The sequence below is a fragment of the Anomaloglossus baeobatrachus genome, chromosome 5, assembly GCF_048569485.1.
Source record: "Anomaloglossus baeobatrachus isolate aAnoBae1 chromosome 5, aAnoBae1.hap1, whole genome shotgun sequence".
NCBI classification, from domain to species: domain Eukaryota; kingdom Metazoa; phylum Chordata; class Amphibia; order Anura; family Aromobatidae; genus Anomaloglossus; species Anomaloglossus baeobatrachus.
This window is the reverse complement of record NC_134357.1, coordinates 450,406,092-450,422,541: the sequence shown is the minus strand read 5'-3', so window position 1 is coordinate 450,422,541 and position 16,450 is coordinate 450,406,092. Positions and strand designations below refer to the sequence as shown.

Here is a 16,450-nt window from a genome sequence, read left to right as displayed (position 1 = left end):
GACCTTAAGATGCTGTATCCATGTGCCCCTGTTATACAAAGATCCAATGCTTGGTTGATTGAATATCTTTAATCAAAGTTGCAGAAATTCACTGCTTTGATTGACTGGTACAACATGGGCGGGTCTTTGTGAGTCAGGTCCTTGCGTTTATTCCTCCTCCGGTGTCCTCTGGCTTGACCCCTTTTCTGTACTTGAAGATTGTGCCGCCATTGCTACTGTTTCCGGGGAGTGCACATTTCCACAATACTCAGGCCGTCATTACAAACATATCGTTTGGCATAAAAGCAACACAGCTCATCACCCTGAACACACCATGCCCACTGTCAAATATGGTGGTGGCAGCATCATGGTTTGGGCCTGCTTTTCTTCAGCAGGAACAGGGAAGATGGTTAAAATTGATGGCAAGATGGATGGAGCCAAATACAGGACCATTCTTGAAGAAAACCTGCTGGAGTCTGCAAAAGACCTGAACCTGGGATGGAGATTTGTCTTCCAACAAGACAATGATCCAAAACATAAAGCAAAATCTACACTGGAATGGTTCACAAATAAACATATCCAGGTGTTAGAATGGCCAAGTCAAAGTCCAGACCTGAATCCAATCGAGAATCTGTGGAAAGAGCTGAAAACTGCTGTTCACAAATGCTCTCCATGCAACCTCACTCAGCTCCAGCTGTTTACAAAGGAAGAATGGGCAAGAATTTCAGTCTCGATGTGTAAAACTGATAGACACATACACCAAGCGACTTGCAGCTGTAATCGTAACAAAAAGTGGTGCTACAAAGTATTAACTTACAGTCCATGACACTGAACTTCTGTCAGGGACTGTAAAGGGGATGAATAATATTGCACGCCCCACTTTTCAGTTATTTATTTTTTTAATAAAGTTTAAAATAAGCAATACAATTCGTTCCACTTCACAATTGTGTCCCACTTGTTGATTCTTCACCATAACATTAACATTTTTATCTTTATGTTTGAAGCCTGAAAAGGTTGAAAAATTCAAGGGAGCCGAATACTTTCGCAAGGCACTGTATATAATATGTGCTTGTATAGGTATACAGTTAGGTCCAGAAATATTTGGACAGTGACACAAGTTTTGTTATTTTAGCTGTTTACAAAAACATGTTCAGAAATACAATTATATATATAATATGGGCTGAAAGTGCACACTCCCAGCTGCAATATGAGAGTTTTCACATCCAAATCGGAGAAAGGGTTTAGGAATCATAGCTCTGTAATGCATAGCCTCCTCTTTTTAAAGGGACCAAAAGTAATTGGACAAGGGACTCTAAGGGCTGCAATTAACTCTGAAGGCGTCTCCCTCGTTAACCTGTAATCAATGAAGTAGTTAAAAGGTCTGGGGTTGATTACAGGTGTGTGGTTTTGCATTTGGAAGCTGTTGCTGTGACCAGACAACATGCGGTCTAAGGAACTCTCAATTGAGGTGAAGCAGAACATCCTGAGGCTGAAAAAAAAGAAAAAATCCATCAGAGAGATAGCAGACATGCTTGGAGTAGCAAAATCAACAGTCGGGTACATTCTGAGAAAAAAGGAATTGACTGGTGAGCTTGGGAACTCAAAAAGGCCTGGGCGTCCACGGATGACAACAGTGGTGGATGATCGCCGCATACTTTCTTTGGTGAAGAAGAACCCGTTCACAACATCAACTGAAGTCCAGAACACTCTCAGTGAAGTAGGTGTATCTGTCTCTAAGTCAACAGTAAAGAGAAGACTCCATGAAAGTAAATACAAAGGGTTTACATCTAGATGCAAACCATTCATCAATTCCAAAAATAGACAGGCCAGAGTTAAATTTGCTGAAAAACACCTCATGAAGCCAGCTCAGTTCTGGAAAAGTATTCTATGGACAGATGAGACAAAGATCAACCTGTACCAGAATGATGGGAAGAAAAAAGTTTGGAGAAGAAAGGGAACGGCACATGATCCAAGGCACACCACATCCTCTGTAAAACATGGTGGAGGCAACGTGATGGCATGGGCATGCATGGCTTTCAATGGCACTGGGTCACTTGTGTTTATTGATGACATAACAGCAGACAAGAGTAGCCGGATGAATTCTGAAGTGTACCGGGATATACTTTCAGCCCAGATTCAGCCAAATGCCGCAAAGTTGATCGGACGGCGCTTCATAGTACAGATGGACAATGACCCCAAGCATACAGCCAAAGCTACCCAGGAGTTCATGAGTGCAAAAAAGTGGAACATTCTGCAATGGCCAAGTCAATCACCAGATCTTAACCCAATTGAGCATGCATTTCACTTGCTCAAATCCAGACTTAAGACGGAAAGACCCACAAACAAGCAAGACCTGAAGGCTGCGGCTGTAAAGGCCTGGCAAAGCATTAAGAAGGAGGAAACCCAGCGTTTGGTGATGTCCATGGGTTCCAGACTTAAGGCAGTGATTGCCTCCAAAGGATTCGCAACAAAATATTGAAAATAAAAATATTTTGTTTGGGTTTGGTTTATTTGTCCAATTACTTTTGACCTCCTAAAATGTGGAGTGTTTGTAAAGAAATGTGTACAATTCCTACAATTTCTATCAGATATTTTTGTTCAAACCTTCAAATTAAACGTTACAATCTGCACTTGAATTCTGTTGTAGAGATTTCATTTCAAATCCAATGTGGTGGCATGCAGAGCCCAACTCGCGAAAATTGTGTCACTGTCCAAATATTTCTGGACCTAACTGTATATATATATGTACATATATATATATATATATATATATATATATATATATATTACAGACCAAAAGTTTGGACACACCTTCTCATCTCAATAGCACCTGTTAAGAGGAGACTGTGCAGCAGGCCTTCATGGTAAAATAGCTGCTAGGAAACCACTGCTAAGGACAGGCAACAAGCAGAAGAGACTTGTTTGGGCTAAAGAACACAAGGAATGGACATTAGACCAGTGGAAATCTGTGCTTTGGTCTGAGGAGTCCAAATTTGAGATCTTTGGATCCAACCACCGTGTCTTTGTAGAAAAGGTGAACGGATGGACTCTACATGGCTGGTTCCCACCGTGAAGCATGGAGGAGGAGGTGTGATGGTGTGGGGGTGCTTTGCTGGTGACATTGTTGGGGATTTGTTGAAAATTGAAGGCATACTGAACCAGCATGGCTACCACAGCATCTTACTGCGGCATGCTATTCCATCCGGTTTGCGTTTAGTTGGACCATCATTTATTTTTCAAAGGGACAATGACCCCAAACACACCTCCAGGCTGTGTAAGGGCTGTTTGACCAAGAAGGAGAGTGATGGGGTGCTACGTCAGATGACCTGGTCTCCACAGTCACCAGACCTGAACCCAATTGAGATGGTTTGGGGTGAGCTGAACTGCAGAGTGAAGGCAAAAGGGCCAACAAGTGCTAAATATCTCTGGGAACTCCTTCAAGACTGTTGGAAAACCATTTCCGGTGACTACCTCTAGAAGCTCATCAAGAGAATGCCAAGAGTGTGCAAAGCAGTAATCAAAGCAAAAGGTGGCGACTTTGAAGAACCTAGAATATAAGACATATTTTCAGTTGTTTCACACTTTAAGTATTTCATAGTTTTGATGTCTTCAATGTGAATCTACAATTTTCAGAGTCCTGAAAATAAAGAAAATTCTTTGAATGAGGTGTGTCCAAACTTTTGGTCTATACCGTGTGTATATATATATATATATATATATATATATATATACATACACAGAGAGAGAGATAGAGACACACAAATGTATATTAATGCAAACACACACACACACACACACACACACTCACACTCACACTCACACACACACACACACACACACACACACACACTCACACACATAATAGATAAAAATAAAATTGCCACTAAATCCATTAGTGGGCTCATACTTCCTGTTCTGTACAACATGAACATTGGTTGTAATAGACTGACTCGTACTCATTGACTTTTCACTGTAAAGCTTTCTAGCTATGCTCTGATCTGGGGACGAGTCATTGCGAAGGGAGGGGGAGGAGGTGAGCTGTGACATTGCCTATTGTGAATAGTGGATTCTGTGTTATCTACATAGGGTTATTATCTGTAATTAATGAATGGTAATGAGACTGCTGAAAAGTGTCTGTACAGAACAGGACGTATGAATCTACTATTAGGCTTAGTGGCCAGTGAAAATATAGTAAGATTTCTGTTTTTGTTTTTTCCTGTATTACTATTTTTATTTTTTAACATAGTGGTATGGACAAAAATAAAATACATTAAACATAAAATAAGTAATTTAAACAAATGTGAACTTTCCCTCTAAAAGTGAATTGGCATAAAAGTAGGCAAGCAAACTGGTTGGACTTTACGGCTGAGTTCACACTTTCCTGCTGTGAGGCATGGGGTTAACCGCACATTTCTGCGGTTTTGTGCCACAGCACAGAAAATGCACAGTGTCAAAAAGCACCAAAAACTCACTGTGTGAACTTGATCTTAAAATTTCAATTCAGCCATTTTCATAGTTACATCTGTCGCAGGGAAAGCTGGGGGAGAAGCAGTGTTACTAATGTGACGGATCACCCAGATGTCCCACGTAAAGACTTTAATGGCGGACATACTGGTTCTCAACCAGCTTTTCCACAATAAGTTATAACTAAGAAATGGGAAGTTTTACAAGTTCAGGATCAGGATAAGTCGTTCTGTGCAGACTTAACTCAGTAGATTAAGGGTGAGGGAGACTAGTCAGCCGGGGGGTCTCTCCTAAGTTTTCTTCTTGCATTTACAAGCTGTTCTCGGGCAAACACCGGCTCCACCTATGAATATGAAAGTGAAGGATAAGTCAGATGGGTGGGCATAGAAGTGCATCTTCTAAATTAGAATATCAAAAAGTTAATTTATTTCCCTAATTCAATACAAAAAGAGTCATTAAAGAGTGATCTATTTCAAGTATTTCTCTTAATGTTGATGATTAGGGCTTACAGCCAATAAAAACCCAAAAGTCATTAACTCAGAAAATTAGCATAATTACCACAAAATATCTGCAAAGGCTTCCGAAGCGTTTAAAATGGTCCCTTAGTCTGGTTCAGTAGGCTACACAATCAAGGGAAAACTGCTGCCTTGACAGATATCCAAAAGGCAGTCATTAACACACTCCACTAGGAGGGTAAGCCACAAAAGGTCATTGCTAAAGAAGCTGGCTGTTCACAGAGTGCTGTATCCAAGCATATTAATGGAAGGTTGAGTGGAAGGAAAAAGTGTGGTAGAAAAAGGTGCACAAGCCAACGTGATAACCACAGCCTTGATAGGATTTTCAGTAAAGACCATTTAAAAATTTGGGGGAGATTCACAAGGAGTGGACTGCTGCTGGAGTCAGTACTTCAAGAGCCACCACACACAGACGTATCCAGGACATGGGCTACAACTGTCACATTCTTTGTGTCAAGCCACTCATGATCAGTAAACAAGACCAGAAGCGTCTTACCTAAGGAGAAAAGAACTGGACTGTTGCTCATTGGTCCAAGGTGTTGTTTTCAGATGAAAGTAAATTTTACATTTCATTTGGAAATCAAGGTCCCAGAGTCTGAAGGAAGAGTGGAGAGGCCACAATCCAAGCTGCTTGAGGTCTAGTGTGAAGTTTCCACAATCAGTGATGGTTTGGAGAGCCATGTCATCTGCTGGTGTAGGTCCATTGTGTTTTATCAAGACCAAAGTCAGCGGAGCCGTCTATCAGGAAATTTTAGAGCACTTCATGCTTCTCTCTGCCGACAAGCTTTTTGGAGAAATATCATAATTCCAGCAGGACTTGGTACCTTTCGACACTGCCAAAAGTACCAATATCTGGTTTAATAACCACAGTATCACTGTGCTTGATTGGCCAGCAGCAAACTTGCCTGCCCTAAACCCCATAGAGAATCTATGAGAGACACTAGAGCCAACAATGCAGACAAGCTGAAGGCTGCTATCAAAGCAACCTGGGCTTCCATAACACCTCAGCAGTGCCACAGGCTGATCGCCTCCATGGCACGCCGCATTGATGCAGTAATTCATGCAAAAGGAGCCCTGACCAAGTACTGAGTGCATTTACTGTACAGACATTTCAGTAGGCGCCAACATTTCTGAGTTTAAATTAATTTTTCAGTTGGTCTTGTATAATATTCTAATTTTCTGAGATGACTTTTGGGTTTTCATTGGCTGTAAGCCATAATCATCAACATTAACAGAAATAAAAATCGAAGGTATCTTCAGCTCACCTGCTACCTGGGCTGCTGGTCCTTGCGGGTGCCAGGGATCCACCGGTAAGTCCCAACCGGTTGAGGATAATGAAAGAGAGGAAAAAGGATCCGGCACAACCTCCTCTGAATAAAACATCCAAACTTTATTGGCAAATATTAAAAAGATTCCATCCGTGAGAACAAAAGGAGGGTATTAACCCATGGAAACTTTACGCGTTTCGGACTTCCACATTAAAATTCATCCCTGATTATCATGGGTGTGGAGTCTGTGCCTAGACCCCCCCGTGGGGGTGATTGGTTTCAGGCTCTTTTATTGGCCGAGGCCAGATGGATCCTGCGGTTGGATTCAAGATACCCTGGCGGTTTTAATTATCGCTCGGATCTGCGGTATATTTTTTGACTCTGGTAATTCATGTGTTTTTTCATCTGCTAATGACATTCGGTGTTTTGTCTGCTATCTTATATCTGGTGGGGGAGTCCTTCTCCTATTTGAGGAGTGTATGAATATATGCTTACCATAAAGTGGTTATAATGTTGATATTTGTTTTGTTTGAAATTAGTATTTTGCGACAGTGGAATGATTTTTTCTAAGTGAACAGGTCACAAGGATGAAAATACATGTATATTTGGATTTAAACATTCTTTTAGGCCGAATATTCCCTCTTTGTAGGGGGGTTAATATGCGTATACATATATATACATATTTTTATCTTATACGGTCCATGAACACTCTTTGGTACTTATGTACTTACAATCGGGGATTTTTTTCATGATATATACATGCATTTTCGCGGGGGTTTTTTGCCTATTGGTCTGCATGCTTATATATAGGCTGTTTTCTATATCTGATCGTCTGTTTATATGTACATTCCTTCACCTATTTACATATATATGTATTTCATTGATATGGTTGGTCGAAGTGGGTTTCTTTCGATGTTGTATATGCATATGTTTGTTGTACTTGATTTTGTGGGTATGTGTTAAATTTTGGTTTCTAACCGCATGTTGCCTAGCTGACTTACTATTTGTAATCATGTATGATGGTCAACACCCACTGCCAGTTGTTTGCAATTAGTGATAGCCAGCTTTTCCTCGGTGTCCGCTTAGTGAGACAGTCTATTTTAGTAGCTGTGCGGTATACATGGTTCACTTATGACTAAGGACTCTTTTTTCTTTTAATGTGGAAGTCCGAAACGCGTAAAGTTTCCATGGGTTAATCCCCTCCTTTGGTTCTCACGGATGGAATCTTTTTAAGATTTGCCAATAAAGTTTGGATGTTTTATTCAGAGGAGGTTGTGCCGGATCCTTCTTTCATTATTAACAGAAATAAACACGTGAAATAGATCACTCTGTGTGTAATGACTCTATATAATATATGGGAATAGATCCCTCTGTGTGTAATGATTATATAATATATAGGAATAGATCACTCTGTGTGTAATGACTCTATATAATATATAGGAATAGATCCCACTGTGAGTAATGACTCTATATAATATATAGGAATAGATCCCTCTGTGTGTAATGACTCTACATAATATATAGGAATAGATCACTCTGTGTGTAATGACTCTACATAATATATAGGAATAGATTACTCTGTGTGTAATTTCTCTATACAATATACTAGCTGAAGTACCCAGGCGTTGCCCGAGATAGTAACTGTCTCTCTTCGAGTTTCTGTCTGTCTCTGTCTGTATCAGTTTCTCTATATCAGTCTCTCTGTCTGTCTCTATCTCTGTGTTTCTCTCTCTGTGTCTTTCTCTTTCTCTGTCTGTCTCTATCTGTATGTCAGTCTCTTTCCAGGTCTGTCTCTTTGCCCGTCTGTCTCTTTGCCCGTCTGTCTCTTTGCCCGTCTGTCTCTTTGCCCGTCTGTCTCTTTGCCCGTCTGCCTCTTTCCAGGTCCGTCTCTTTGCCCATCTGTCTCTTTGCCCGTCTGTCTCTTTGTCCGTCTGTCTCTTTGTCCGACTGTCTCTTTGCCCGGTCTGTCTCATTTCCGGGCTGTCCCTTTCTAAGGCTGTCTCTTTCTAGGGCTGTCTCTTTGCCCGACTGTCTCTTTGCCCGTCTGTCTCTTTGCCCGTCTGTGTCTGTCTCTCTCTAGCCGTCTCCCCACCGACATCTTATTACCTCACACATAGGATTCTCATACTAACAGTTTATTTTGTTCCTATAGCAACCACTGACATTTGCTATTAATAGCCTATAGCTCCCACCTCCATTCAGTTTAATGGAGACATGTTTTTTTGGAGAGTAACTGTAAAGCGTGGGGTCAAATTTTCCTGTCAAAACATAGTCTATGACATACCTCCCAACTTTTTAAGAAAGGAAAGAGGAAAAAGCCGCGGCAAATTTTGACCACGCCCCTAGCCACACCCCTAGCCACACCCATTTAGCAGTAAGGGTCATTCAGCAGATGCCCCGGACTGTTCATTCATATTTATAGCAGTCAGAAATTTTTTTATATTTCTATGTGTCACCATATGACATGTTGCTTATTTGTGCCTATCAATCCGTGTTCACAAGTTGCATAAATTCTGTTTCTTTTTGTTTCTGTCTGCACCAAACTACACAATAACAATCTTCTCTGTTTTATCCATTTTTGCTGCATTTTTTCTGCCTTTTCTCCATTATTTAATGCGTTTTTGGATCAGATGTGAATCTGCGTTTTTAAGTGTTTTTATGTACAGAGAAGCTTTTTCCTGCATTTTTTTAAGCTCCACATAGAAACCTCCAGAGAAACACCCCCCCCCCCCCCCCCGAAAACCGCAGAATTCAGCAGCGTCTTTTCATGGAATTACATCCACTTTACTTGGACAATTAAACACAGCAGAATAAATGTGCAAAGAAACAGCAGAAAAAAATGCAGCATTTACACTACATGTGAATATGGACTAATTGTCCAAGCAAAGTGGATGAGACGTCCTGAAATCTCCACCCCTGGTGCGTGGAAAGACGCCGCTGAACTGTGCGGATTTGGTCTTTCTTTCTTTATAAGCTTCAGGATTCACATCAGCAACAAACATGTATCAAATAAGGGGGACAATGTATAAAAAATACCGCAAACACGCAATAATCAGAGAACATTGTTATTGCGCTCGTGGCGCGGACACCTGCAGAAAAAATGCAGCATTTACGCTATGTGTGAACACGGCCTCAGTGATCCATTTTTATTACATTTTTTATGGGTTTTAATAAAGAAAAATAATAAATTGCGCCTTTTTTTTCCTGCCATTTACCGATCCCCATAAATAATCTGATCGCTGTGTTGTTCAGGTCATTACGATTACAGGGACACCAAATATATCCATGTTATTTGCTGATTTGTAATGTTTATTATTTTATAAAAAAAAGTGCAATAAAATTACATTATTCTATTTTTTTTAATTATTTTTAGTAACTTTATTAGAAGAAAAAAAAAATCCTCTTTTCCTCTCCCTCTAGAATACAGGACATAGAGATGCTGCTCTGTACAATGGAGCTGTGTCCTGTGTAATCTGCTGTGTAAGAGGCTGCATTGTAGATTAATTTATGTGAAATCCTCCCTCTGACATCGTCAATCCTAGTGGCTCAACAGCTAGAGCAGCTAGGAAAGCCAGGAGGTTGCTGGACACAAGTTTTGAACGTTGCTGGTTTGAATCCAAGGTGGTGAAGATAAAAAAAAATAAAAAAATTGTATTTGTATTTTTTTCCTCATTTCTTTATAGTAGTTTTATTGGAACAAATGAATCTGACTCTTTCACCAACATTGAGATACAGTATTTATCTATCTATCTATCTATCCCTCTATCTATCTCTATCCCTCTATCTAGCTATCTATGATTCTATCTATCTATGATTCTATCTCTCTATCTATCTATCTATGATTCTATCTATCTAAGAATCATAGTTAGATAGAATCATAGATAGAATCATATAAAGAATCATAGATAGAATCATAGATAGATAGATGGATAGATACAATCATAGATAGAGAGATAGAATCATAGTTAGATAGAATCAATCTCTCTATCTATGATTCTATCTATCCATCTATCTATTTATGATTCTATCTATGATTCTTTATATGATTCTATCTATCTATGATTCTATCTATCTATGATTCTATCTCTATCTATCTATTATCTGTCTTGTATCTATATATCCCTCTATCATCCATCCCTCTATCATCCATCCCTCTATCATCCATCCATCCCACTATCATCCATCCATCCCTCCATCTCTCCATTCATCCCTCCATTCATCCCTTCATTCATCCCTTCATTCATCCCTCCACTCATCCCTCCATTTATCCCTCCATTCATCCCTCTATCATCCATCCATCCCTCTATCCCTCCATTCATCCCTCCATTCATCCCTCTATTATCCATCCCTCCCTCCCTCCATTCATCCCTCAATTCATCCCTCTATCATCCATCCATCCCTGCCTCTATCCCTCCATTCATCCCTCCATTCATCCCTCCCTCTATCCCTCTATCATCCATCCATCCCTCCCTCTATCCCTCCATTCATCCCTCTATCCCTCCATCATCCATCCATCCCTCCCTCTATCCTTCCATTCATCCCTCCATTCATCCCTCTATCATCCATCCATCCCTCCCTCTATCCCTCCTTTCATCCCTCTATCCCTCCATTCATCCCTCCTTCTAGCCCTCCATTCATCCCTCCATTCATCCCTCTATCATCCATCCATCCCTCCCTCTATCCTTCCATTCATCCCTCCATTCATCCCTCTATCATCCATCCATCCCTGCCTCTATCCCTCCATTCATGCCTCCCTCTATCCCTCCATTCATCCCTCTATCATCCATCCATCCCTCCCTCTATCCCTCCATTCATCCCTCTATCCCTCCATTCATCCCTCTATCATCCATCCATCCCTCCCTCTATCCCTCCCTCTATCCCTCCATTCATCCCTCCATTCATCCCTCCATTCATCCATCCCTCCCTCTATCCCTCCATTCATCCCTCCATTCATCCCTCCATTCATCCCTCTATCCCTCCATTCATCCCTCCATTCATCCCTCTATCATCCATCCATCCCTCCCTCTATCTCTCCATTCAGCCCTCCATTTATCCCTCCATTCATCCCTCTATCCCTCCATTCATCCCTCTATCATCCATCCATCCCTCCCTCTATCCCTCCTTTCATCCCTCCATTCATCCCTCTATTATCCATCCATCCATCCCTGCCTCTATCCCTCCATTCATCCCTCCATTCATCCCTCCCTCTATCCCTCCATTCATCCCTCCATTCATCCCTCAATTCATCCCTCTATCATCCATCCATCCCTGCCTCTATCCCTCCATTCATCCCTCTATCCCTCCATTCATCCCTCAATTCATCCCTCTATCATCCATCCATCCCTGCCTCTATCCCTCCATTCATCCCTCCATTCATCCCTCGCTCTATCCCTCTATCATCCATCCATCCCTCCCTCTATCCCTCCATTCATCCCTCTATCCCTCCATTCATCCCTCTATCATCCATCCATCCCTCCCTCTATCCCTCCCTCTATCCCTCCATTCATCCCTCCATTCATCCATCCCTCCCTCTATCTCTCCATTCATCCCTCCATTCATCCCTCCATTCATCCCTCTATCCCTCCATTCATCCCTCCATTCATCCCTCCATTCATCCCTCTATCATCCATCCATCCCTCCCTCTATCCCTCCATTCATCCCTCTATTATCCATCCATCCATCCCTGCCTCTATCCCTCCATTCATCCCTCTATCCCTCCATTCATCCCTCCCTCTATCCCTACATTCATCCCTCCATTCATCCCTCTATCATCTATCCCTCCCTCTATCCCTCCATTCATCCCTCCATTCATCCCTCTATCCCTCCATTCATCCCTCCTTCTATCCCTCCATTCATCCCTCCATCTATCCCTCCCTCTATCCCTCCATTCATCTCTCTATCATCCATCCATCCCTCCCTCTATCCCTCCTTTCATCCCTCTATCCCTCCATTCATCCCTCCTTCTATCCCTCCATTCATCCCTCTATCATCCATCCATCCCTCCCTCTATCCTTCCATTCATCCCTCCATTCATCCCTCTATCATCCATCCATCCCTCCCTCTATCCTTCCATTCATCCCTCCATTCATCCTTCTATCATCCATCCATCCCTCCCTCTATCCCTCCCTCTATCCCTCCATTCATCTCTCTATCATCCATCCATCCCTCCCTCTATCCCTCCTTTCATCCCTCTATCCCTCCATTCATCCCTCCATTCATCCCTCTATCATCCATCCCTCCCTCTATCCCTCCATTCATCCCTCCATTCATCCCTCTATCCCTCCATTCATCCCTCCTTCTATCGCTCCATTCATCCCTCCCTCTATCCCTCCCTCTATCCCTCCATTCATCCCTCTATCATCCATCCATCCCTCCCTCTATCCCTCCTTTCATCCCTCTATCCCTCCATTCATCTCTCCTTCTATCCCTCCATTCATCCCTCCATTCATCCCTCTATCATCCATCCATCCCTCCCTCTATCCTTCCATTCATCCCTCCATTCATCCCTCTATCATCCATCCATCCCTGCCTCTATCCCTCCATTCAAGCCTCCCTCTATCCCTCCATTCATCCCTCTATCATCCATCCATCCATCCCTCTATCCCTCCATTCATCCCTCCATCCATCTTTGCAGCTGAATAACCTGCTTCTGGTGTCTCACCTGCAGTATAGAGGTCAAGATAACAAAATCTTCCTATTGGTTTCATTACAGGCAGTAGCTCAGTGGTAAAGCTGCTGCCTTTGAAACAATGAACTCACAGCTCCACAAGTTCAAGTCCCGGCCGCCCCGAAAATCCAGAGCCGATGATAATTTAATTTAATTTATTCACTCCACTGAGGGGAGGAGCCGGGACATCAGCTGTGAGCCGCGGGAGTGCGGGACAGACCTGATAAATCGTGCAAGTCCCGCAGAATCCGGGACGGTTGGGAGGTATGTCTATGACGTTCCCTGAGTTACATGGGGCGTCTGTGCAAAATTTCGTGATTGTAAATGCGACGGTGTGGATTCCTTTAGCGGACATACACATACACTCAGCTTTATATATTAGATGTGTGTCCCTTTTTGTATTGAATTACTGAAATAAATTAACTTTTTGATGATATTCTAATTTATTGAGATCTACTTGAACATGACATAGCCCACACTGTATACTCACATGAGCTGTTATTAACTTTTTGGAGCTTGGTGTTGATCCTGGATATTCCTCCCCGAAGCAGAGCTGAATCTGGTACTGCGGTTCAGGGCCTGTGTGCTTGACGAACATGTGAAGCTCTACGAGAGGTGAGAAGAGGAAATCTTGTAAGTAAAGACAGAACGCAGATTGTCATCCTGGGAAAGGAGAATCCGGGATATTTTTGTCTCCTCAATGACAAAAAGGCAGAATGCCCCTCGCCCTCTCAGCCCTAGATTTTGGCTCCCATTGGGAAAGGTTAGGCTGAGTTTACATTTCTAGTAACCATCCGTTAGAATAGATCTTGCAGAGATCCTTTGGTAAAATGATTTTTGTGGATCCGTTTTTTAGCATTGGCGTCTATGGAGAACGGATCTGTTAACGGATTGTTATTTATCTTCCATTTGTAATGGATCCTGTAAGAAAAAAACGGATCCTTTACAAATGCAAGAATAAAAGATGCCTATGTTAAAAAAAAAAAAAAAACCCAGATCAGGCAGAAATCAGTTATTTAGCAACTGACAAAAAAGTTTTGTTTGCAGATCTTTTTCTCAACGGATCTCTGCAGGATCTGTTCTAACAGATGATTACTGGACATGTGAACTCAGCATTTAGTTAGGGGCTGGGATCCCTCTTTATGGGACCTTTAGCAGCTTCAGGATTTACCTTTCTGGTTTATACTCCTTTGCTCTTGACCCAATACCTGTTGGTTTTGTATTTATACAATGCAGCAGAATTACCAAGCAGCGCATCAGTGTAAAGCATGGGGGAAAGACCAAGCTAACAGAATTAGGCACTATAAAGAGAATAGATGGATTTTGAAATATTAGGAAAGTTGACCAGGACCTAGATATTGATAAGATAAGTGGGGTCTGACAAATGACACCCCCGTCGTTTTGCAGTCCCTACAGTGACCAGATGTAAACCTGCAACCAGCTGATCTGTGGGGGTGCGAGGTGTCAAACCTATCAACATCTAAGGGGTACTTCTCACATAGCGAGATTGCTGCTGAGTCACAGGTTTTGTGACGTACCAGTGACCTCATCAGTGATCTCGCTGTGTGTGACACTAAGCAGCGACCTGGCCCCTGCTGTGAAATCACTGATCGTTACACACTGTTCTGGTTCATTTTTTGCTCGTTGGTCTCCCGCTGTGCAGCACACATCAGCGTGTTTGACGACGGGAGACTAACGAGCACCGACTCTGTATAAGCAGCATACGCTGGTAACCAGGGTAAATATCAGGTAACTAAGCAAAGCGCTTTGCTTGGTTACCCGATATTTACCCTGGTTACCAGCGTATACCGCTCAGCGCTGGCTCCCTGCACATGTAACCAGGGTACACATCGGGTTACTAAGCAAAGCGCTTTCCTTAGTTACCCGATATTTACCCTGGTTACCAGAGTATGCTGCTTACACAGAGTCGGTGCTCGTTAGTCTCCCGCCGTCAAACACGCCAATGTGTGCTGCACAGCGGGAGACCAACGAGCAAAAAATGAACCAGAACAGTGTGTAACGATCAGCGATTTCACAGCAGGGGCCAGGTCGCTGCTTAGTGTCAAAACAAGAAAGCCTGCGGAGACACCATCACATGTTTCTCTACGCTGGCAGGACACTAGCCAGGTCTTTCACCGGGAAGGAACAACCACGGGAAGGGCAGTCTCCAATCATGCCAAACATGGTATCCATCCACAGACAGCTGTTTCGGGGTATTTGCCCCTCATCAGTGTGGATGTTGATCTCCCTAAGGTCAACCATCCTTGCTGCTTAGTGTCAGACACAGCGAGATCGCTGATGAGATCACTGGTACGTCACAAAACCTGTGACTCAGCAGCGATCTCGCTAGCGATCTCGCTATGTGAGAAGTACCCCTTAGATGTTGATAGGTTTGACACCTCGCACCCCCACAGATCAGCTGGTTGCAGGTTTACATATGGGCACTGTAGGGACTACAAACCGACGGGGGTGTCATTTGTCAGACCCCACCTAACTTATCAATATCTAAAGCCTGCTTTACACGTTACGATTAAGCATACGATATCGTATGCGATCATAACCGCCCCCATCGTATGTGCGGCACGTTCAATTTGTTGAACGTTTCGCACAAACGATTATTTCCCGTCACACGTACTTACCCTTCCATACTACCTCGATGTGGGCGGCGAACATCCACTTCCTGGAGTGGGAGGGACATTCGGCGTCACAGCGACGTCACGCGGCAGCCGGCCAATAGAAGCGGAGGGGCGGAGATGAGCGGGACGTAAACATCTCGCCCACCTCCTTCCTTCCGCATTGCAGGCGGGTCGCAGGTAAGCTGCTGTTCATCGTTCCCGGGGTGTCACACACTGCGATGTGTGCTGCCTCGGGAACATTGACCAACCTGAAGTTCAATTTTTAGGAATTGAACGACGTGCGTGCGATGAACGTTTTAATGTTCAATCGCAATCGCACGTAGCTGTCACACGTTACAATATAACTTACGATGCCGGATGTGCGTCACTTACGACATGACCCCGCCGACACATCGTAAGATATATTGTAGCGTGTAAAGCCCGCTAAAGTCCTGGTCAACCCTCCTAATATTTCAAAATCCATCTATTCTCTTTATAGTGCCTAATTCTGTTAGCTTGGTCTTTTCCCCCATGCTTTACACTCATGCGCTGCTTGGTAATTCTGCTGCATTGTATAAATACAAAACCAACAGGTATTGGGTCAAGAACAAAGGAGTATAAACCAGAAAGGTAAATCCGATATTTACCCTGGTTACCAGCATACACCGCTTAGCGCTGGCTCCCTGCACATGTAACCAGGGTAAATATCGGGTAACTAAGAAAAGTGCTTTGCTTAGTAACCCGATATGTACCATGGCTACGTGTGCTGGGAGCCAGCACTAAGCGGTGTACGCTGGTAACCAGGGTAAATATTGGGTAAACAAGCAAAGCGCTTTGCTTAGTTACCTGATATTTACCCTGGTTACCAAGCGCAGCATCGTTACACGAGTCGCTGGACGCTGGTGAGATCTGACTGATTGACAGCTCACCAGCGACCTTGTA

The 16,450-nt window shown here is 43.0% G+C and overlaps 1 protein-coding gene across 1 annotated transcript in view; it reads right to left on the bottom strand.

Annotated features, from left to right (window-relative positions):
- Window positions 1–4,192: 4,192 nt before the first annotated feature.
- Window positions 4,193–16,450, bottom strand: part of LOC142311791 (interferon regulatory factor 8-like) — a 41,572-nt gene continuing 29,314 nt past the window's right edge. The window contains exons 8-9 of the mRNA XM_075350532.1: window positions 13,384–13,499; window positions 4,193–4,786 (exon numbers count right to left, since the gene is read on the bottom strand). Coding sequence (XP_075206647.1) covers window positions 4,712–4,786; window positions 13,384–13,499 — 191 coding nt within the window. The 3' untranslated portion in view covers window positions 4,193–4,711. The remainder of the gene's footprint in view (window positions 4,787–13,383; window positions 13,500–16,450) is intronic.